The sequence below is a fragment of the Pseudorca crassidens genome, chromosome 11, assembly GCF_039906515.1.
Source record: "Pseudorca crassidens isolate mPseCra1 chromosome 11, mPseCra1.hap1, whole genome shotgun sequence".
NCBI classification, from domain to species: Eukaryota; Metazoa; Chordata; class Mammalia; order Artiodactyla; family Delphinidae; genus Pseudorca; species Pseudorca crassidens.
The window spans coordinates 44,621,991-44,645,607 of NC_090306.1; the positions used below are offsets into that span (position 1 = coordinate 44,621,991).

Consider the following 23,617-nt stretch of genomic DNA (forward strand, 5'->3'; position numbering starts at 1 on the left):
AATGAGGTCAAATAAATGCCTCTCCCCTTCTCCACAGCCTCTCTAGAAGCCACTTACTGGACACCAGCTGGCTGACAGTAGGGGTCTCTGAGCAGGTGATCGGGATAGGAGCAGAGGCAGCTGGCTTGGCCGCTGGGGCTGGGCTGGCGATGACCACAGCTGGCTGGGGCATGGCTGCCGGGGGCTGGATGGGCTGCACCTGCGAGGAGAAGCGCCAACAAACCCCACTGCCCGCCTGCCTGTTTCAGGGGGTGGAGTCTCTGGTGGGGCCAGAGGCAGGGCAAAAGTGGGCATGGAGGGACTTCCCTGGTGGAGCAGTGGTTAAGAACCCGGCTGCCAATGCAGGGGACACGGGTTCGAGCCCTGGTCCGGGAAGATCCCACATGCCGTGGAGCAACTAAGCCTGCGAGCCACACAACTACTGAGCCCGGGTGCCACAACTACTGAAGCCGTGCACCTAGAGCCTGTGCTCTGCAACAAGAGAAGTCACCACAATGAGAAGCCTGCGCACCGTAACGAAGAGTAGCCCCCGCTCGCCGCAACTAGAGAAAGCCCACATGCAGCAACGAAGACCCAACACAGCCAAAAATAAATAAATTAATTTTTTTTAAAAAGTGGGCATGGAATCCTCACTCACCCAGCACACTCCTACCTGTGCCCCACAAAAAGCAAGACTAGAAGCTACGCATTGGCACCCACCCAATGACAATGACCTCCAAAATAAGCACAGAACGTGCCCCACCAAGCCGGGGCCTTGTTGCTGCCTATGACCCGGGCAGGTCAGAGGCTCAGAAAGGTTCAGCACACCTGGTCAAAGCCCCAACAAGTGTCCGCCCTTGAGATCACTGCTCTCAAATCTCTGCCCTCAAAGGAGAAACCTCGGGGCTTCCCTGGTGGCGCAGTGGTTGAGAGTCCGCCTGCCGATGCAGGGTGTGCCCCGGTCCGGGAGGATCCCACGTGCCGCGGAGCGGCTGGGCCCGTGAGCCATGGCCGCTGAGCCTGCGCGTCCGGAGCCTGTGCTCCGCAACGGGAGAGGCCACAACAGTGAGAGGCCCGCGTACTGCAAAAAAAAAAAAAAAAAGGAGAAACCTAAACCTGATTCTAGAGCCTCCAGGCCCCAAATATCCATTAATAGGGAACTGGCAAATGACTTCTGAGACCTCTCTACATTAAGATACTGTGCAGCCATGACAAAGAATAAGGTTTGTCTCTTAACTGCTGCCATGGAAAGAGCTCCGAGTCACAGTGCTAAGTGAAAGAAAAAAAAGTAAGATGAAAAACAGTTTTTATGGAATAATTCCTTTAAAAAGACATATGAATTACCCGGAAAAAAAAAATCTTGAGGCATATAAAGCAAACTGTCAACAGAAGTCATCTCTGGAAGTAGAGTTAGAAGGGATTTTTACCTTTTGACATCACACATAATGTTAGAATTTTTATAAATAACATGTATCGAATTTATAATCAGGAGAAACTATAAATATATGAAATTAGTATTTTTAGTATGATTCTTTTTTGTTTTGTTTTGTTTTTGCGGTATGCGGGCCTTTCACTGTTGTGGCCTCTCCCACTATGGAGCACAGGCTCCGGACGCGCAGGCTCAGCGGCCATGGCTCACGGGCCCAGCCGCTCCGCGGCATGTGGGATCTTCCCGGACTGGGGCACGAACCCGTGTCCCCTGAGTCATCGGCAAGCGGACTCTCAACCTCTGCGCCACCAGGGAAGCCCTAGTATGATTTTTTTTTAAAGCTTCCTGAAAGTGCAGATTCCTTTAGGATGGGTCCTGTTCCCTGAATTCTACCTCCTGGTAGCTTCAAGTCATTCCCTCGTAATCCCCAGGGCCTTGTTCAGAGCTCCTTGTCTCTGGCTAGAATTGTTTAAGCTGTCTCCTAACAGGGACGATGATTCAAGTCTCACCACAGTCCAATTCTTGACTCCACCTGGATAACGGAGGGAATTTTTTAAATGCAAATCTAATCAGCCACTTCCCTGCTAAAAACCCTCCCGCGACTCCCCACTACCTAATATGAGTGATGACAATAAAAGCACCATTTTTCAAGTGCTCTCTGTGTACCAGAGTATAAACTGCCTTATGTGTAATCTATCCTTTAACATTCATAACCTTCTGAAGTTGGTACTCTTATCACCTCCATTTTATAGATGAGGCTAAGAGGTTATTCAATGAAGCTGGGAAGCTACATACCACTAACTCGTTAGGGATGTGAATTCTTGGACGCCACTCCAGACCTACTAACTCAGAGGCTCTGGGGTCGGGCCCGGGAATCTGCATCCCAGCAAGCCCTCCAGTTGGTTCTGCCGCACACTCACGTTTGAGAACCTCTGCTCTGGCACACTGTACTTCCTGCAATTCTGTGGAGGTAGAACACTCTCTCATCCAACTCATCCCTTTAGATTCGTTCAGTGTCCTACTCTACGAAGCCTTGTCAAACTCCCCAGTCTGCTGAGAGCTCCCTTCTCTGGGTTCCCAAAGCACCTTGTCCTGACCCTATCACAGCCTTTGCCACGCTGACTTATAATTGTCTCTGATGCTGGGCTACCTAAGGTTAGGAAGGGCATCTTATTCAGCTCTACATCTTCGGCACCTGGAATATAGTAGGCACTCAAAAACTGCTCCTAGAATGAACACATAAATGAATAATCAATGCCACAGTGCAGGGCGGAGGGGTGGAGGGATGAAGGGGTGAAGGGGGAGAGGGTACAGAACGAACCTCCCAGGGCCTTTCGAGCGATTTGTTCACCCTGGAGCTGGCCGAGGCCCAGTTTACTTTGACCACCCCTGCCTGGCTTTCTCAGAGTGCTATTGACCTCTGAGGGCACATATACACATGCTGGGTGTGTGTAGGTAAGGGGTCAGGGGACGGTGGTGCTGTTTTCCCAGGCAGAGAATGCGTGGACTCGTGTGAACCTTCTACCCTGGAATCTCCCCCCGCTTTGGGGAGGTGCCCTGCTTTCCCAGGGGCTTCAGGAAATAGTGTCGTCCCGCTCACAGCCTGGAGGGAGGCCACCCATGCCAGACGGCACTGCCTGCCCCCATCCCCCAACCCAGCCCTTGTACCTCACTCTTAGCGGGGGACTCAGGAGCGCTTGGCTTCCGGACAGCCACGGGAGAAGGCAGGGGGCTGCTGGCCAGGGCTGCGATCACCTGGCCCTGGGCGTTCAACAACAGCTGGGGGGTCACAGCCTGGACCTGCAGGCTTTGGGCTGGTGCTGGGGCCGCCATGCTGGCCGAGTTCACTACCCACGGAAGTGTTCCAATAACCTGGGGGGAAACATAGGGACCCCAAGTGTGAGGGCAGCGTCCAGGTCCACCCCCAACCCAAATCCCCACATTGGCAGGAAGGGACTGAGACAAATCACTTAACCCCTCTGGGCCTGTGTCCTCACAGAAAGTGAAGGATTCCCACTCTAGGGGCCGCTTCCTTTATTCTCTCTCCAGAGCCGTGGTGGGGCAGGAGTAGGTTTGCATGTGCATTCAGACAGATCTGGATGTGAATCCCTGCTCTGCCACATTTTAACGGTGCGGCTTAATTTCTCTGAACCTCAGCCTTCTCCCCTGTAAAACGGGAATAAAAATCTCCACCCAGTAGGTGTGTACTCAACAAGAAGTGGGATAATGTACGAGAAAGCACCTAGCACAGAGGCTGGTCACAAAGTGAGTGTTCCGTAAACGAAAACCCCCAGCTAGAGTGAGTACCACCAGGGCTGGATGGGGGCTACGCCCCTGCCTGGCCTCAGCATCAGCAGAGAGCTGTCACACAAGAGGTATGAACAGCAGCTCGTCACCCTAGTTGAGCTCCCATGACCCTCAGCCCACGTCCTGCCCCTCGTCCACAGCCAGCATCTCCACCAGTCCCCACCCCTCGGCCTGGCTTTGACCACTTGCCTGTCCCTGAGCGTTGGTGAGGATCTGACTGCTGATCCCCGGCATGCTGGGAACGGCGTTGGCAATGACCGGAGTTGCAGTGAGGGAGCCCAGGATCTGGGTCTGTCCCCCGAGGGAAGCAGCACTGATCTGTGGGTGGAGGAAGAGCCTTGCTCAGAGGCGATGGGGTGAGAAAGAGCCCAAGGCAGAGGGAAGAGGGCCGAGGGTACTGGGGCAGGGGGGATGGATGCTGGGCAGAGGTAAATGTGGGCTGCAGGCCCAAGTCCACCAGCTGAACAGTGTCCAGGGCCAGGGGCTGCAGGGGGTGAGCAGGGAAGGGCGGGGTCGCAGTCATGGAGGAGTAACTCTGGCTGATCTTTTGGGCTAGCCCTGGGAGAGTAGAAAGGCCAGACTGGAGGGGCTGATGTGACTCTAGTCACATCTAACAGCCTCTAACTCCACCTTAGCGACAGCTCACAAGTTTGCAATGCCCAGACATCATCCCACCCTCCAAGGCTGGTCCAGTGGTTCAGGTTCTGGAGGATTTGCCCAGCCCTCTTGGCAGAGGTTGTCTGCTCTTGTCTGGGACGGATGGGCTGGCAGCTGCAGGGGAAGGCCTCAGAAGGAGCCCATCTGTGCCGAAGTGTTGCAAGAGAGCCGTGTTCAGGGGGCTGGTCCTCTACCTCCTTCCTCCCCCGAGGGAAGGGTCAGGTTCACCCTTGGCCAGAGATTCGGTCCATCCCCGTTTAGCCCCTGGTGGGGGCAGCAGCTTACGATTCCTGGGCTAAACGCGAAGCCTGCAGGCTGAACGGTGATCTGTGGGGGGCTGTCCACTGGCTTGGGGGTGGGGGCAGTCGCGGTGGCAGCAGTGGGCTGCGGCAGAATGGCAGGTGTGGTCTGCAGCAGCGGCTGGGTCTGGATCAGCGTCTGGGGCTGGGCTGGCGGTCGGGGCCGGGTGGGCGAGGAGGCCTGGGCCGGTGGGGCAGCTTGTACAGGTGCCGGGAGAGCGGCGTTCAGCACGGCAGCTGCTACGGAGCAAGGCAGAGACAGAGGTGCTCAAACGCCTAGCCGTAGCCCAGGGAGGCTCCAATCCCAAGGGATCTGGCACGAGAACGAGGGGGGGTTGGGGCAGGGGGGACAGGCAGCTGTGATTCACTTGATCTTGGCGGGGGCGGCACACGCCAACTTCTCTCATCCCCCCTCCCTTGGGCCTGGAGAGGTGTAGATTGAAAACCAGAAGTTGAATCTTCTTGCAGTCCTTCTCAGGAGGCTGGTCACGGGGTGAGTTCTGGCGTAGGGGGGAGGGGTAGTCTCAGACAGTTGGCTGAAGGAAGAGAGGCCTGCTGGGCCAGCAGGGTACCATGGCCTAGAGTCCCAAGGTGGTGCAGCAGCTCTGTGGCTGGGTGCCTGGGACACCAGATCCAGACTCCAGGGCTGTCGCCCTGGGAGGGCCGCGGGTTTGGAGTCCAACATGGCAAGCACACGTGCAGGGATGGTAGTGTAAGGTGGTGGGGAGCCTGGTGCAGTCCTGGGGAGAGTTGCCGTTACCTTGGAGACCGGCTAAAGGTGGCTTGAAAATTCCCCCCGTGGGAGAAGCAGCGGTCAGTCCTGGGAGGGCAGCCACGGTTGCTGTAGGAATTGTCCACACGGCCAGCCCCTGCTGACCAGCCACTTGACCTGCAATACTGATGGGGATAAGAAGAGGTTGAGTAACTGCCCCTGCTGGAACCATAACTCCTGTCAGAACTGTGGCTAAGTTTTCCTGAGTCAAGACCTGCAAAAGCAAACGAGATTTCAGAAAGAAAAGAAAAAATACAAAATCAACATCGACAGCGCAAACACTGGGTCTCTCAGACCCAGCTGAGCACACACAAAGCATTCTGAGGGCAGTGGGAAAAGGCCGCATGAGGGCGGGGAAGAGACAAGCCCTAGCTGGAGGCCCAACCCCGCCCAAGGGGGCACCTGGACTGGACTATACCGCCTTCAGAGAAGCAGCTCATATCAGGGACAGGGCCTAGCCCTGCTCCAGGGCCAGGAAGGGTCACAGGCCTCTCCCACCACGGTCTGGTGCCTCCCAAGCCTTCCCCAGGCCCTTGCCCACAGGACCAATGCTTTGTGGCCAGGAAGCAGGGGGCAGGGGCTGGTGGAACCAAGTGGTCAAGACCCACAGGGGCCTCCGGGAGGTTCTGATGGAGGACAATCCTGACGGATGCCTTGGAGAACTGTGCTTGCAGTGAAAGGTCACAGGGAGCTCAGCATGCCTGGAGGCCCCTGGAGACAGCTTCTCACTGAGCTGGGGCTGCCCCTGGCTCTAAATGAGGACCAAAAAGCCATGAACTCTTCTAGGCATCCCCTAGAGGGGCTGACAAGGGTATTCACTCACTTAGTCATTAGATGACTTGAAGGAGTTAATGTAATCTCTATAATCCTTCCTGAACCCAAGGAGATTACCTGGCAAATGCAGATCTACTTTTCCCAGGGGGCCTGACCTGGGGCAGGGGAGAGGCCAGGGGTACCTAGTAGGAGACTCCCTCCCTCGAGCCACAGCCCCTTCCCCGTCCTGCCTCATGAAGTTCCCAGATCCCACGGCCAGCCCATGTTGGCTATCCCATGCCTTGCTCCTGCCCACTGCCCTCTGTCCAGCTCCCTGGGGTGGCCCTTACCTGGGGGGCAGCTTGTACAGCCAGTGGCGTCAGGGTCTGCGATGCCTGAGGCTGGCATGGGGCTTGGCTGAAGGTGGCAACGGCAGGGGCAGGGCTCGGAGGCATCCCCGGGAGTGACTTCACTTCACGTGGCATTGGGACAAAGAGGGACAAGGAGTGAGCCTGGGTGAGCGTGAGGACCCTCAGCCCTACCTTGTATTTCTGCATAACCCGAGGCCAATCACTGGCCTTCCCTGGCCCACAGAGGCAGCTTCCCAAAAGCTATGGGTAGTGAGAATAGGAGGCTGGAGAGCCCGGTGCCAGACCTGGAAGGTAGGCCACCCTCTTCTCACAGGTGGATGAAGAAACTGCAGACCCAGGCACAGCTGGGTATCAGTCTCTCATCTCCTGGCTCTGTAGGATGCTAGGACCTATCACATAATCAGTAGTAGAAAGGAACACGTGTCAGGGAGAGAAGGAGCTAGAATCAATGGGATCGACTGGCTCATCCAGCAACTGGATCATTGTTCAACCTTCAGGCTACTTTTTGGACGCAGGTGCTGGCTTGGGGAAGGGGCAGGACTCCTGTAGGGTGAAGTCTTGGAAGTGACATGTCTTGGATACACTCAGGATTAACGGGGCTCTCCGGGCCAGGCAGCTTTTCTTCTTGCCATTCCCTGAGGTCTGAAGTCTGGGTGAGAGCTTCTAGGAAGTTCTAAAGGAACTTCCTATGCATTGGAACTTTTCACCCAGGTGAGAGCTTCCTCTTGCCACCTGGATTTAGTTAGGTACTGGGACCCGTACCAGGAAACCTCTTTAAAGCCACACAACAATGCGGAGAGGGGTTATTATTTAATATATGGTGAGACATTAAAGAGAATCTAGGTGTTGTGTGTTCGACCAGATCAGCGGTTTCTTTTTTAATTTTTTTTTTTATACAGCAGGTTCTCATTAGTTATCCATTTTATACATATTAGTGTATATATGTCAATCCCGATCTCCCAATTCATCACACCAGTGGCTTCTAATACTGACTGGGTATAGGTTTCCAGGCCCTAGTCTAGGCCTACTGAGTCAGAATGTCCAGGAGTGGAGGCCAGGAACCTTTCATCTCTCTCTTTTTCTTTTAAGCTCCCTTGTGATACAGCACACAGACAAAGTGGGAACCACTGAACTAGATAACCTTCCAAGGCTGCATTCCCAGCCTGTGTTTTAATCTGGAAAGGCACCAACCTAACTAAGGACTAGACTGTTTACAGTATATAGTTTAAAAATCCAGATTGCTTAAAGAATGAAAGAGACAAGCAACGACCACAAAAGCCTTATAAAATACTAAAGAAAACAAAATGGCAGATTTATCTCCACTGTGAAGGGGAGATACATTTCTAACTATTGAAAAAAAAAAAAATCAGAGAAGGATAATCTGAACCTCTGGAAATTTAAAAAATATTTTGCTTGACAAAGTGTAATGAAACCTAAAAAGGAAAGCGAGGAAATGGGAATGTGATAGACACGAGTGATGAAAGCTTACCATGTGTACAGTCATTTCGTTAGGATATGCTGTATTTCCAGAGTAGGACCATGGGCCCTAGGGTCTGCCTACATTTAGGGTTTTTGTAGCTTCCTGCTAGACTGCTTTTCAGGAAGACTGAACAAGTTTATAGCACCATCAACAATGTACCTGTTTCTCACAGCACCACCCAATTTAGGTTTTATCACTGTTTATTTATTTTTCTGGCTTAATAGGCATAGGTGGTACCTCATAGCCAATTACTTTTTCCCTCATTGACCCCAAGATTTTGTATTTTTCCGTGTGATGACTTCCTCCTATGTAAACAATTGGCTTCTCTTCAAAAGGAATTTGGGTGGACTACACCTCAAAGAAAAATAAAATTAAAGGGCCATTCAAAGCAGCACTGTTTATGACAATGAAAAATCAGACAGTTTGATAATAGCCAAAACCAGAATCAGATGAGTGAATCTGTCAATAAAGGACATGGAATATGAAATAATATGGTGGTAAGTGTCATGCTACTTAGCCTGCCCTCAGGGGCCACACCTATAAAAATGTGTATGTGTGACAAGGTTTGCGTAATAATTTAGAGTGACACAAATCACTAGATTCTTTTTTCATCCTGAAAGTTTCCTATTACTTAGTTTTATTTTGTTTTAAGAGGAAACACTTCTCAATATTACATACACAGAAACGTCCCATCAAAGCCACAGTTTAAGCTGGCAGCTCCTTAGGAGGTACCATCAACATACCACCCTTCCCTGCTTGACAATGGCTGAAATTCCTTTATAAAGAAGACTTTGGTGAAAAGCTTAAATATACAAACCTCTGGAAGAAGATGCACACTATCATGAACGCTCATGCTAAGTTGTAAATAATTGATCTCTGATCAATTCCTGAGAGCAGGTTTTGGATAAGGAGCAGAATTAAGGCGCCAGAGATACGGAAGATGGATGAAAGGGTAAAAAAGGAAGTTAAGGCACTGTGGATAAACCTGGAAAGAAATGGAAAGGGTGGCCGAGATGGAGAATCCTTGTCTTTCCTGTCTGCTCACCAGGGCACTGGCCCATGGGAGCAGGTGGTGGCTCATCCTGGCCTCAACAAGGAAGCAGAACATTTCCAGGCTAGGGGAAAATGGTCACCTCTCTTGTCATTCCTTTCCTCAAAAGGAGAAAAGATAACCCGGGTTACCAGGGTCCCAAATGGATCTGCACACTGATTTGCGAGTAGAACGAGGGAGGTGAGATCTGGCAGGGGTTTTGTTAAAGAGTTGCCTGTTCTCTTTGCTCTCTTCTTGTCTCCCCCTCTTGGCCCACACCCTCTCCCCCAACCACATCTCCAATCTAGGGAAGGGGCGAGGTTCAGCAGAAAGCAAGGGGAGATGAATCATGGCTTTCTGGGGGAATTGGCAAGAGAGGCCCCAGGCTTCCTGCAAAAGGTGTTAATAAGGTGTTAATGAGGAAAGTCAATGAAAGGGTGCCCTGTGCCCAGAGAGCAGTGCCTAGGACCAGCCCCAGCTTCTAGAACAGCCCAGGCGGTCTCACAGCTGTACTGCAGGGTCATCAGGGGAGACAGCGTGAGTCAATCAGCCACATACATTCCACATGCAGGAGAATCAAACTCATGCCCTGAAGTCATCTTTGGAGAATAAGAGCACAAATAAGCCCACCAGGCTAGACTCATGCCAGCCCAGCTGGGAGTGAGGGGCTGGGATTCTACAAGGCCCTCCCTAACACACACATCCTTAGTCCAAGGTGGGTGTGATGGCCTCCCATCCCCAACTCCTGGCACCGCCCAGCCCTACCACAAAAGGTACGGATTTGGAAGGGCCGTCAGGATCCTGAAGGCTTAGTCCTCTCCACCTTGAGCTTGAGGGTCTGGTTTAGACCCAGCAGCCCTCTCTGAGGTTAATTCAATCCCCTCACCCTGACCCATCCCAGTTTAGGTCTGTAAGTGACTGAAACCAGAGCTAAAGTTCCAGGGACAAGGAGTGGCCTAGGAGCTGACCAACAGTACAGATTGTGACCAGGGGCTGTCCAGTGGACAGGATGACAGTGAGACCCTAAAGCCACCTAGCCCCCTCCGGCTTCGTGCTGGCTCTCCAGGGGGGAACACAGGAGGGGACTCAGGCGGAGCAATGCCACATGGGAGCAGGTAGCCTCGTACCAGTTGCCTCTGTGGAGGAGTCTGGGTTGTCTGGCCCAGCTTCACCAGCAGCTTCACCGGCTTTGGTGGGGCCTCCGCTCTGGGAGCCCTCGGCGGCCACACCTTCCAGTGCTTTGCCCTCCTCCTCAGCAGGGATCTGGGCATCCACTCCAACCTCCAGAACTCGGATGGTCTCATGGCCTGACATCACGATGACCTGCAAACAGAGGACGGGGACACTGCTGGGGGGAGGGACGGATCAGCCCTGGGGAACCGGAGCTCTGGGTATGGCTGAGGGAGAGAGGAGAGAGCATGTCAGGATGCAGACCTCCTGGCTCAAGGACTGTGTGCCCTGTGAGAATTCCAGAGCCTGGAGCAGACTGCAGCTCCCTGATTCCAGGGAAGGAGGTACTAGGAGAAAGTAGGCCCTGGTGACAGGGAGAAGGGCCTGACACAAGCTAGGAAAAGTCCCACAGAGCCAGACCACTTGGGGACATTTCTGTTTGTTTCCTCTCTTGGGTTCAGTTCAGGGAGTGGTAAAGTCCTCTCCCACAGCCTTGCAAGGTTGTCTTCTTGGCTGCTAGGATATTGGAGTGTGATTACGATGGCCCCTAACACCATATCCACAGCTTACGCTGGGACAAGAAGCAAATCCCTCTTCACGTCCCTTGAGTTATTATAGGAGTGGAAAATGAATGCTCCACGATACTGAGTAACTTTTTAAGCTCATGGTTCCTTTATTTCCAAAACTCTGGGGTACGGGCCAAGATTTCCCTCCAAGCCAACTTCCTGAAGCGAGGGTCAGGAATCCTGAAGACGTGGCCTCTCGCTGGCCCTCCTGGACTGGAGCTTTGTACCCTGTGGGCCTGCAGCTCCAGTGTGCCTTCTGCTGTGGGCGTGCTCCGACCTGGAGCAGAGCCCCCACGCCCAGCAATGCAGGCAGCCCCTGGGCCTCCTCGGAACACTGGGTCCCCTTTCCTGCTGAAAGAGCCAGCACTCAGTGCTTTACCTCCAGCACTGACATGCTTCCAACTGGGCCATTCAAGAGTCAGGGACACCCGGTACATTAAAAAGCTCTGTGTCAGGCCTTGCTCCGCCTAGGCCTGAAGACACTCCCACAACACGCTCCTTAGGCCTGAAAACTGGATCCAGCCAGAGACTGCTGGAAAAAAGCAACACTGTGACCCATCAGGGGAGTAAGAGTGCAATAACCGCCCCCCCCCCCCCAGCAGTTCCCTTTCTGACTCAAACTTGGCCTGTGAAGGACTTTACTCCCATCACATTTTAAGACATGTTAGTTAATCTTTTTTCTCCTTTTAAAAATTACATAAGTCGGAAATTCCCTGGCATCTCACTGCCAGGGGCCTGGGTTCGATCCCTGGTTAGGGAACTAAGATTCCATAAACCACGCTCTCCAAAGAAAAAAAAAATTACATAACTAATAAAAGGTCATTGCAAGAAAAATTAGAAAATGATATATAAGCAAGAAAAAAAATTAATTCCCTGATATCCAAATCTTTCCCCATGTTAACTTATACATATTTTCACATTTTAACTTCACTTTTTAAAGTCACAGCTTAAGTCCTCAAACCCAGCCCCTGAGAAATCCTAGCTGGCAACTACATCTGGATAGGTAAAGTGACGATCTGGACGGGTGTTTCTGGTAAGAAACAGACGAGGGGCTCTATGGATTTTTCCTCCTTGGTCCATTACCCTCACTCCCCCACCTCTTCCTGCCCCAGAAGATACCTGCTCATTGACAGTCAGAGATGAGTCTGGCCCGGCTCCAGGATCCATGGTCACTTGTCAGGGTGGGGTGGGGCTGGCCCACACCTACACATCCTGCAGGGTGAGATGGGATGGGAAAAGCAAAGGCTGATGCGACATAGTAATAAAAGTTCCATGCCATCTCAGAAAGTCAGAAGTAGAATGGAAGGAAGAGAGAGAAGCTAAGGTCTCCCAGGTATGTGTAGAAGTAAAGGAAATAGGATTCTAAGGACTTTAAAACTAAAGTGTCTCACTTCCTACAGCATCCTAGGAGAACATACACTCAAGAGGAGCGAGTGTGACAAGAGGAAAGAGGGGGCCAGGCATCTTCCCCTGGGAGTTCCCCAGTCCAGTGGGAAAGAGCAGACCCAGTAGAGCCCAAGGTGACTTTGACCCAGACTCTCAGAACCAGACACAAGTAAGGAGCACACTGGGTATCAGGGCATGTCTCAGGGGAGGGGTCTGAGTGGACTTCCTGGAAGAAATGGTAAAGATAGGAATAAATTACAACAGTTGTCTCAGACGAATGTGTCTGATTATCACCTGGAACACATCAAAAATGCAGGACCCCCCCACCCCGATTTCCCCAGACCAAACATCCCCAGAGTCTGATTTAGTAGGTGGGTGCCCCAAAATCAGCACTCAGGGGATTCTGTGGCAGTGGTCCGAGAACCATACTGGCCTTGACATGGGAGGCAGGACAACATCCCAGATGGTGCAGCAGCTGCCACATGCAGTGAGACAGAGTGAAACAAGCCCTTGTGAGAAACAGGCGGTCGTGCTGGAGCCACAAACCACAGTCACAAGAAACAGAGGTAATCAAGGGGACAACTAGTTTTAGGCACTTATATAGAAAAGAGTAAGTTAACCTCTATTCTGGGTGCCCACTGTGCTAAGCATTTTACGGAACACTAATTCACATCATTACTCGTGCCAGCTGGGGGATGGGAGCATTAGTATCGCCATGTTATGGATGAGGACACGAAGCTCGGAGAAGTGTTCCGGATTCCTCACCTTTCTCTTCCTCTTCCTCTTCTATCCCTGGGTCTGCTTCGTTTCTTTTCCTTTTTTTTTTTTTTTTTTGTTATCTTATTAATTGAGGTAAAATTCACATAACATCAAATTTACCATTTTAAAGTGTATGACTCAATGGAATTCAGTACATTTACAATGTTGTGCAACGATCACCACTATTTAGTTCCAGAACATTTTCATCATCCAAAAGGAAATCCCATACTCATGAGCAGTGCTTCCCCTGCCAACCCCCAGCCCCTGGCAACCACGAATCTGCTTTGTCTCTGTGGATTTGCCTATTCCCAATATTTCATATAAACGGAATCATACAATATGGGGCCGTTTTGTGTCTGGCTTCTTTTACTTTGCAGAAGGTTTTCAAGGTTCATCTGTGATGCAGCATGTATCAGTGCTTCATTTCTTTTCACAGAAAAGAACTGTGAAAAAATTCCATTGTATGGGCTCTCGCACTCTCTGGGGAAGGCGGAAGCACAGGTAAACCAAGATTTCATTTCCAAGATGGAAAGTCCATCAGACTCAGCTGTGACTTTACCCAGCGCTCCACAGGTCTGTGCCAATCCAACACCTCCCCCACACGAATAGTTCAAGAAAACAATCTGTGAGTGCAACACTTAGAGAACGATTAAGGAAAACAAGATCTTCATTTAATTCCCATAATTAAATGGCGTGGTAAAGTGTCTTAAAGTCAAGAATGAAAAAAACAATCATTTTGACCCACCTCCTAGAGTAATGGAAATAAAACCAAAAATAAACAAATGGGACCTAATGAAACTTAAAAGCTTTTGCACAGCAAAGGAAACTATAAACAAGACGAAAAGACAACCCTCAGAATGCGAGAAAATATTTGCAAATGAATCAAGGGACAAAGGATTAATCTCCAAAATACATAAACAGCCCATGCAGCTCAATATTAAAAAAACAAACAACCCAATCAAAAAATGGGCAGAAGACCTAAATAGACATTTCTCCAAAGATGACATACAGATGGCCAAGAGGCACATGAAAAGCTGCTCAACATCACTAATTATTAGAGAAACGCAAATCAAAACTACAATGAGGTATCACCTCACACTGGTTAGAATGGGCATCACCAGAAAATCTACAAACAACAAATGCTAGAGAGGGTATGAAGAAAAGGGAACCCTCTTGCACTGTTGGTGGGAATGTAAATTTACACAGCCACTATGGAGAACAGTATGGAGGTTCCTTAAAAAACTAAAAATAGGGCTTCCCTTGTGGCACAGTGGTTAAGAACCTGCCTGCCAATGCAGGGGACACAGGTTCGAGCCCTGGTCCGGGAAGATCTCACATGCCTTGGAGCAACTAAGCCCGTGCGCCACAACTACCGAAGCCCGCGTGCCCAGAGCCTGTGCTCCGCAACAAGAGAAGTCACCGCTATGAGAAGCCCACGCACCGCAAAGAAGAGTAGCCCCTGCTCGCCACAACTAGAGAAAGCCTGTGCGCAGCAACAAAGACCCAACGCAGCCAAAAATAAAATAAATTTAAAAAAGAGTTCCACTATAAAAAAAAAAACAACGAAAAATACAATTACCATATGACCCAGCAATCCCACTACTGGGCATATACCCAGAGAAAACCATAATTCAAAAAGACACATACACCCCAATGTTCATTGCAGCACTATTTACAATAGCCAGGTCATGGAAGCAACGTAAATGCCCATCAACTGATGAATGGATATAGAAGATGTGGTACATATATACAATGGAATATTACTCAGCCATAAAAAGGAACAAAATTGCGTCATTTGTAGAGATGTGGATGAACTTAGAGACTGTCATACAGAGTGAAGTAAGTCAGAAAGAGAAAAACAATATCGTATATTAACGCATATATGTGGAACCTAGAAAAATGGTACAGATGAACTGGTTTGCGGGGCAGAAATAGAGACACAGATGTAGAGAACAAATGTATGGACACCAAGGGGGGAAAGTGTGGGGGGATGGTGGTGGTGCGATGAACTGGGAGATTGGGATTGACATGTATACATTAATATGTATAAAATGGATAACTAATAAGAACCTGCTATATAAAAATAAATAAATAAATAAATAAAAATTTTTAAAAATCAGATCTTTTCAGAGAAGCCAGCATCTTTAGCAGAAGAAAACTGGAATTTCAAGAAAATTTTAAACACATAGCGAGGTAGAAGAAAATACACATTTGAAAAATACTTTTAAGAATATCGATGCAAGTGAATCTAAATCACTGGATACTGGGTCACGCAGAGGTCTCCAAAATGATTTTGTGAATGAGAATTCTTCCCAAACAAGGATTAAATGAAGAAAAAGCAAAATAGGTGGAGATTCGGGAGAAAGAAGACCTTCTTCACAGGCTAAAACTAGTCAAAATGTATCACTCAAAGAATGACCTGTCCCAGTTACAGCTGTTAATAAGGAAGTGAAGAAGTTGTAGGCAGGTGTTACTCTGTGAGCTGCAATCAACTATGTCTGAAAAGAACAAGAAACTGAGCCTCACCCATTTGATAGATCACTGTGTGTAAGATGATAAATTGCTACACTCTAACAGAAATGAAGAAGAATTCCTACGAGTTTCATTCATATTTTTTTCTCCAGAGTATCTTTGAGAATGACAACATAATAAAAAAGATGCTTATATATTTTAAAGAGAAGGTATCAACCACTAGAGCTTAGAGAAAGGTATCCTGATGAAAGCCAATTTGGGAACTCTGTTATTATCTAAATATAAACCAAGTTCTAAAATGAAAATTCAGTATTTTGGATAAATTTGCTAAAGGAAACAACATTTAAATAAATATGAAAAATGTTAATAATGATTAAAAAATAATTTGGACAATCCTGGAAGTAGTTTTAATACATTGTTTATTGTGGTAAAAAAAAAAAAAAGTTTTATTGTAAATGTTAAAAAACAGTCCAACCAGGTGAATGTCTAAACCAAAATGGGTCTAAAAATGCCTGCCTCTCTCATTTTATGACCCTTGTTTCCATCCATTTATCACATATTTCCATCTGGCTGGTCTAGTAGATAAACTCATATGTCAAAAAAAAATTCCAACGTATAGATATGCCCTATTTTGTTTATCCATTCATCTGCTGATGGACGTTTGGGTTGCTTCTACCTTTTGGCTACTGTGAATAGGGCATCTATGAAACTTTGTGTACAAGTGTTTGTTGCAACACCTGTTTTCAATTTTGGGGTATATACCTAGGAGTGCAATTGCTGGCTCACCCTAGGGGTTTTAGGGTTTCCACCCCAATGACTGTGGTAAATAGTACGTCTGGATGGCCTCCTTTGAGCTCATGATGCCATGCAGTGCCCACAGCCTGACAGCAGTGAAGAGAGATGATCGACTGTCTGTTTTAAGAGAAGGGGCTCTTATGATCACCCCAGCAGTAGAACTCCAGTACACACATAGATGATGGTTAAAGCTAGGACAGGAAGCAGTGCCCAGACAGAGCCTCCTCCTTTGCCTTCTTTTTTTTTTTTTTTTAATTTTTAATTTATTTTTGGCTGCATTGGGTCTTCGTTGCTGCGCGCGGGCTTTCTCTAGTTGCGGCGAGCGGGGGATACTCTTCCTTGTGGTGCGCAGGCTTCTCATTGCGGTGGCTTCTCTTGTTGTGGAGCACGGGCTCTAGGCGTGTGAGCTTCAGTAGTTGTGGCTCGTGAGCTCTAAAGCGCAGGCTCAGTAGTTGTGGCACGGGCCTAGTTGCTCCGCGGCATGTGGGATCTTCCCGGATCAGGGCTTGAACCCGTGTCCCCTGCATTGGCAGGCGGATTCTTAACCACTGTGCCACCAAGGCGGTCCCGGGATTCAGACTTTTAACTCAGACTCATTTCTGTGCTTTTAATCACTTTACACTTAATGTGTCTGAGGTTTTCAAGGTGTTAAGTACCTTCTCATTATAATCATTTTTGGGGGTGGAGAGCACTCTGCTTGTATTGAAAGAATGGCTGGTTAAGCTGGAATGAGTTTTACTGGTATTCACGGGAAAGAAAGTCACATTTGTTATGGGAAATTACCTTTCAAATTTTTGACATAATCCTCTCCAGCAAGGTTGTTTGTTGACATCAGCATCTCCAGCTCTACACCACATTTATATTTAAATTGTGCACCTACTTACCTCCTGCAGAGCTGCCATCTAAAAAGGCCACAAGGACAGGAAGCAGGAGATTAGTATAGATTGGTAGCTGGGCTCCCAAGAAGGTCTCACCCAGTCTGACAACCACCAAGTCTAACTCTCCAGCTTAGACCTCACCTGGGAACTTCAGACTCATATATCCAACTACCTACTGACTGCTCACATCATCTCCTACTCAACATGTTCAAAACCAAACTCCTGATTTCTACCCCAGACCTGCTCCATCTGCCTGTACCCTTCCCCATCTCAGCAAACGGCAGCTTCATCCTTCCACAGACGCTCAGGCCCCAAGCCTTGCCATCATCCTTGCCTTCTCTCTTACATCTACCTATACATCTAATAGTAACTCCTTCAAATCGTGTTGGCTGTCTCTTCCAGTGCGCCCAGAATCCCCCCACTTCTTATCACTACCACCATGGTCCATGCGGATGTAGTAGCTGGTGTAAAGAAACATGAGACGGCCTCCCCTCCTGCTTGGCAAGCATCGTCTGCCTTGTTCTTAAGTCGTGAGTCTCCAGGCAGGTTGCTACCTCTTTCAGGTTTTCATTGTCTGATGGATTTTCTGCCTATCCTCCCACCCTTCTCCATTTCTGGCCCCAGGACATAGATTTCCCTTCCCACTTGCTGAAAAATAATCATCATCAATAGTTTATTGGTCTTGGGATAAACCATAATGGAAAGAATATAAAACAGAATGTATATGTGTGTGTAACTGAGTCACTTTGCCGTACAACAGAAATTAACACAACATTGTAAATCAACTATACTTCAATTAAAAAATAAATTTAAAAAATAGTTTATTGGAACCCAGTCCCTTTACACATAGTATTACAGTGAGCACTCTTTGGAGACAAACTTCTGGGTTCACCATCTCAGCTTTGATATTCACTAGCTGTGGGACTCGGGTCAGATGATTTAACCTCTCTGCCTCAGTTTCCTCATCTGTAAAAATGAGAGTAATAACACCTACTTCATAGGGCTATTATGAGGACTGAATAAATTAATGCATGTAAAAAGTTTAGATCCATCCCTGGCACACAGTAAGTGCTCAGAAGATGGTAGGTATTATAAAAATTTACATACATTATCTCATTTAAATTTAGTATAGCAGTTAGGAACCTAGGTTCACCTCTCAGTTTCACCATTTCTTAGCTGTGAGGCCTTGGACAAGGACCTAGCCTCTCCATGCCTCAGTTACCATATTTGAAACGGGGATAGCTAGCGTTGTAGTAAATTGTATAAGGGTTCAATAAATGTTAACTATTGTCATTCAGTTTTGACACCAGCCCCATGAGACCGCAGAGCAAACACATAGTGAAGCTTGACCAATTGTGTCACTGTCTGCAGGTGGGCGGATTACTCTCTGTTTTTTCAGGGATAAATAATAAGAGAGCTTATCTTGGAATTATATCGTACAAAGCACAAATAAAAATTAGCTATTACGATCCCCATTTTTATTGATGAGAAAGCTGATGATCAAAGAGAGGTAAGGGCATAGGCTTAGGATAAAAACCTAAAACAAATCCCAGCTTGGTCATGAAATAGCTGTGCCATCCTGGGCAAATGATTTAATCTCTTTGAAGTTTAATTTCCTTATCTTTAAAATGCTGATTAAATGGGCAAGACTTGTGGGGTTGTTATGATGATGATATGAGATCTGTAAGTAAAATGCTTAACATGGTATTCTTACTATGACTCTCATTTTTATCTACAGGAAGATGGAGGTTGAGAGAGGTCAGGTGACTTGCCCAAGGGCACAGAGAGTCTGTGGCAGATTCAAACTTCAAGGCCACATCCACCTGCTCCAGATTCCTGTCCTCCTGACACCACACTAAGCCTCCATTCAGGAAATGGGAGGAAGGCTGACGGGGGCTGCTCTGGCCCCCAAGGATCAGGACACACTGGAAAATGGAAGCTCTCAGTTCTGCTCCAGGCTTAATTTATTAACTTCCCTCCCCACACCCCGATTCATGGACAGAGATAAATGACTTGCCAAGCTATTGGTAGACCGGCTAGGCACACACATGGGCCAGAAGGGAAGGAAAGGGCAAAAGATAGGAAAGTCGTGAACAACCTTACTTCTCCTTTCCCAACCTACCATTTGTAATCTTACACATATATAGTCAAACAGTAAAGTCTAGTTTAATAGGATAGATTTAGTTTCTGCCCCCATCCCCTTGTGCCCAAACTTGATTCACCCAGGCAGGGGGAAGGGAGGGGGCAAATGAAACGTGAACAATAACAAGTAGGTATGTTCCCCCACTAGACTGTAAGGACCAAGAAGGCATATCCACTTATCATCATATCCCAGAGTCTAGTATAATTCCTGGTACACAACAGAGGTTAATGAATATGAGAGGAAAACATAAATTATGATGTCGGATCATATCATTTAGCCTGCTCATATTTCCTACCTCCTCCTCAAAACACACAGCCTATTTCAAATTTTGTGCCCTCGTTCCCAATGCTAGGGCTGCTTAAAAACGATTTCAAAGTAGTATTAAGTTCTGGAGAACCCCAGTCACACTCGCCCCTTCCTAACGTGCCGGTCCAGCTCCTCATTCCCAAGCCTTCCGTCATTTGTCCAGTTTCTCCCGAGTCCCACTCCATCTGTGGCCTGACTGACCCTCATTTTGACACAGAAGGAGCTTGGGGTTTAAAGGCAGAAGACCCACATTGAGTACTGCTTCTGTTTCAGGTAACCCCTCAAAGCCTCAGTTTCGTTATCTATGAAATGGGGCTAAATTATAGTACCTACCCCATTGGCTATTGTTAAATCGATAACATTTATGGAAGGCTCTTAGAACAGGGCCTGGCACACAGCAAACACTATGTAATTGCTTTAAATTGAAGTAAAGCATGCATATAAAATGTTTTTAATTGTAAAGTGTTACAAAAAATGTGTAAGATTACTACTATGACTTTATAGTGAGTAAATCTTTGGGAGGGGGGGATATGATCTTGTCCCAAGTTCCTTCACAATACAGAGAAACCTTAGAGAAGCAAATTTCTTCTATTTCTTTTTTTTTTTTTTGTGGTACGCGGGCCTCTCACTGCTGTGGCCTCTCCCGCTGCGGAGCACAGGCTCCAGACGCGCAGGTTCAGCGGCCATGGCTCACGGGCCCAGCCGCTCCGCGGTATGTGGGATCTTCCCGGACCGGGGCACGAACACGTGTCCCCTGCATCGGCAGGCAGACTCTCAACTACTGAGCCACCAGGGAAGCCCTGACTCATTTCTTAATTGCTAGGTAGTAACTCCAAGAAGAGAATAGCCCATCTCTCTCTCTCTCTCTCTCTCTCTCACTCTCATTCTCTCTCACTCTCTCTCTCTCTCTCTCTCTCTCTCTCTCTCACACACACACACACACACACACAGTATCACTCTATATTATCTTGTTTGTTTTCACATTTATGATCTGCCTGTCCCCACCTCCACTCCCAAACCGGAATTAAAACTCCAAGACAGGGGAAGTTCTGTCTGTATTGTTCAGAACTGGCACAGAGTGGATATTTTTGTTGCACTAATGAACAAATGGATGAAGGTATACCGCAGATATGCAAAGAAGTACCAGGTCACAGAAATACCACGCTGAGAACCAACCCGGACTTCAATCAAAATGGAATATACAGGGCTTCCCTGGTGGCGCAGTGGTTGAGAGTCCGCCTGCCAATGCAGGGGATACGGGTTCGTCCCCTGGTCCGGGAAGATCCCACGTGCCGCGGAGCGGCTGGGCCCGTGAGCCATGGCCGCTGAGCCTGCGCGTCCGGAGCCTGTGCTCCGCAACGGGAGAGGCCACAACAGTGAGAGGCCCGCGTACCGCAAAAAAAAAAAAAAAAAAAAAGGAATATACAAAATTATTCCTCAGAAGGCCCTGCTGGTCAATGGTGGCTGCCTTAGATTATCAAGAAAAGGGAGGTGGGATATTGCCTATGAACAATTGAAGACCAGCCTTCTACTTTCGGAACAAGGAATATGGAAGAGCAGATTCTAGCTCTCTGCAAAGAGCTTCTTTTCATTTGCCCACGAAGGCTGCCCGACCGCGTTTTATTTCCCCCCCACGCGCCCGCACATGAGGCTGTTCTGTGAAGATTTGGGGCTTCCAATGACAAATAAGTAGGGGATCCCAACGCTAAAGTGGAGGTTACAAGGCACCCTGGGGCTCCCCCGGCCTTGCCAGGTGAGAATGCCCAGGGAAGCACATATCAGGTCCATTATGATGACTATTTGTTAATAATAATATTGTCACTAAATATTTATGAAGTGCTCATGCTCAGCTATACGGTGACACTCCCACCACTCCGCCACCCTTCCCGCAGCACCCAGCTCCCTAACCCCGAGACCCACAGTCCTCCCGGTGCACTGTGGTTGGAGAGAATTGTGACAGGTAGCTCTGGCCGCCTCAGTTGACCTTAACTGCTGGGAACCCAGGCGTCCAGGTCCTCCAGTGGCGCGAGAATCCATTCGCGGTCGCCACGGGGTCTTGTAAAAACGTCCCCTTGGTCCGTACCCCACCTGGGCTCCAGGAGCAGAAATGGGGAGGGGCCAGGTCCAAGCTCCCCACGGGGTCCACCTGGCGGCTGCCCCCTCCTCTCCTCAGTCCAGACCAGCCCAGGCAGGCAGGCGAGGGCGCGACCCCCGGGGTCTCCGGTCCACAGCAGGCGGCCGCTAGCCATCCCACTCCCAGAGCTCCCCGCCGCTCCGGCCCAGCATCCAGGAGCCGCGGCCCCGCGGCATTTTTTCTCTTTATCATAAATATATAAATTATGCTAATTACGGGCATTGCATATTAACCAAACCCGAAACCTCCCCTGCCCGGCCCCCTCCCCCTCCGTGCAAACCCCTCCCCGCCCCGGACCCCGCTACTTACCGGAGCCCGAGCCGCCTTCGCCCCGGGTGCCCGGCGTCAACCGATTAGAGATTCATCTCACAGCTCGAGCCAGGGGGCCGGGGGCCGGGGCCGGGGCAGCCGCCGCCCTCAGACAAAGAAGCCAGTGCGGCTTGGCTGGGCTCGGCTCGGCCCGGGAGCCGGTCTGGACCCGCCGCCGCCCCCGGGCCCCCAGCCCGGGCTGGGCAGAGCCGAAGGGGACCCCGCGGGCTGCGCTGGGCGGAGAGGGGACGGGCGGGAAGCGAGAAGGGGGAGCAGTGTGGGGGGCGGTCAGGTATATATATATTTTTCTCCTCTCCCCCCCTTCCACGGCCCCCCCTCCTTTCCCCCCCCCCCTTTTTTCCCTCCTTCTGCTACTTGGATTTTTTTAGCTGCTGCGTCATGAGCATAATTTATGCAAAGAGCTTTGCCGCATGCTGCACCGCGCGCGCCAGCCGCCGGGGGCGGCGGGCTGGGCGGGCCGGCGAAGAAGGGAGGGGATCTGGGGAGGCGAGAACGAGCGATTGGGGCGGGGAGCTGGGGGGCTCAGACCCTTGCCACCCCGGAGGCCCCAGAGGCGCCCTCCCCGGACAGGAGTGGAAGGCCGGTGGGGCGGGTCACGCAGCCCCGTCCGAGGTGCCGCTTCAGGTCGTTCCATTTTGGAAGGTGCGGGAGTGGGCGCGGGAGCACAGGAGTCTGGACTGGGGACCCTGTGCCACGTTCCCGTCAGCCTAGGATTGGGGCCGTGACTCCCAGCGGCCGCCTTTCCTCTCTGGGTTAGTCAGTTGCCCTCCTCAACGTTGAAAGTCAAGTCCATGTCCATTCCCAAGCCCCAGGCCGGAACCTCACTGCGAGAAAAGGGAGGGAACGCAGACATCGCTCAGCCAGGGCCTAACCAACCTTTTGAGCAGCTGTGTCCCAGCTCCATCTCACGGAGGGGACCCTGGGCCTGAAAGCTCCCTCACCCCCACCTCAAGAGCAGTTGTGGGCTGTCTTGACTAAAGACAGCTTTCCTGCTTTCTTGACCAAGTAGACTAGGAAATGTAAAATATAGACAAAGTTCTGTGGCACGGAGAAAAAACAAGTTTCTGCTTTGGTGGTGGTGATGGCGAGGAGGGTTTGGTTTATTTAATAGAGGCTCTTGAAGGTATGGAAAGGGGAAGGAATAAGACGAGGCACCGTTTGGGGCTGAGGGCAAATGGACGGAGAAGTAGTTGACAAAGAAGCCTGTGCTCCGCCACAGGAGAGGCTACAACAGTGAGAGGCCCGCGTACCGCAAAAAAAATAAAAAAAAAAAAAGAAGAAGAAGAAGGAGTTGGAAGAACAAAGGGGAAGAGAAAGAATGAGGGGAGGCGAGTTGGGGAGGAGGGAGCACTGTAAATCCAGTAAGCTGTGGATCCCAACGTTGAGGCAGCCTGCCATCAGCCTGGGCTGCTTCCCCTTTGCCCCTTCATCCACTGCCACCCCTCCCCCCTTGTGATGAGCTAAGCATAGATGAGTTAGAGGTAGTGTGGGAATAGAGGTGGAGCCCTCAGCCCATTGCTGCCTAACGCCTCCTCCCATGGAAGGGCACTGGGAGGGGAGAGGAGAAGAGAGCTCTTCCACTAGAAGTTCAGGCAGGTAGT

The 23,617-nt window shown here is 49.7% G+C and overlaps 1 protein-coding gene and 1 pseudogene across 13 annotated transcripts in view; one reads left to right on the forward strand and one right to left on the reverse strand.

The window, feature by feature from the left end:
- The window catches only part of POU6F1 (POU class 6 homeobox 1), a 72,585-nt gene that overhangs the window by 5,149 nt on the left and 43,819 nt on the right, over positions 1 to 23,617 (reverse strand). For 3 of the 13 annotated variants that reach the window (XM_067696559.1, XM_067696556.1, XM_067696557.1), the window contains 8 exons: positions 11,933 to 12,025; positions 10,205 to 10,400; positions 6,547 to 6,668; positions 5,432 to 5,657; positions 4,658 to 4,911; positions 3,905 to 4,033; positions 3,077 to 3,280; positions 58 to 199 (listed from right to left, as the gene is read on the reverse strand). In XM_067696559.1, the coding sequence (XP_067552660.1) occupies positions 58 to 199; positions 3,077 to 3,280; positions 3,905 to 4,033; positions 4,658 to 4,911; positions 5,432 to 5,657; positions 6,547 to 6,668; positions 10,205 to 10,400; positions 11,933 to 11,980 (1,321 nt within the window). In that variant the 5' untranslated portion in view covers positions 11,981 to 12,025. The other 10 variants (XR_010932406.1, XM_067696553.1, XM_067696554.1 and 7 more) reach the window with 9 other exon arrangements.
- Positions 13,454 to 22,741, forward strand: LOC137202907 (swi5-dependent recombination DNA repair protein 1 homolog; annotated as a pseudogene).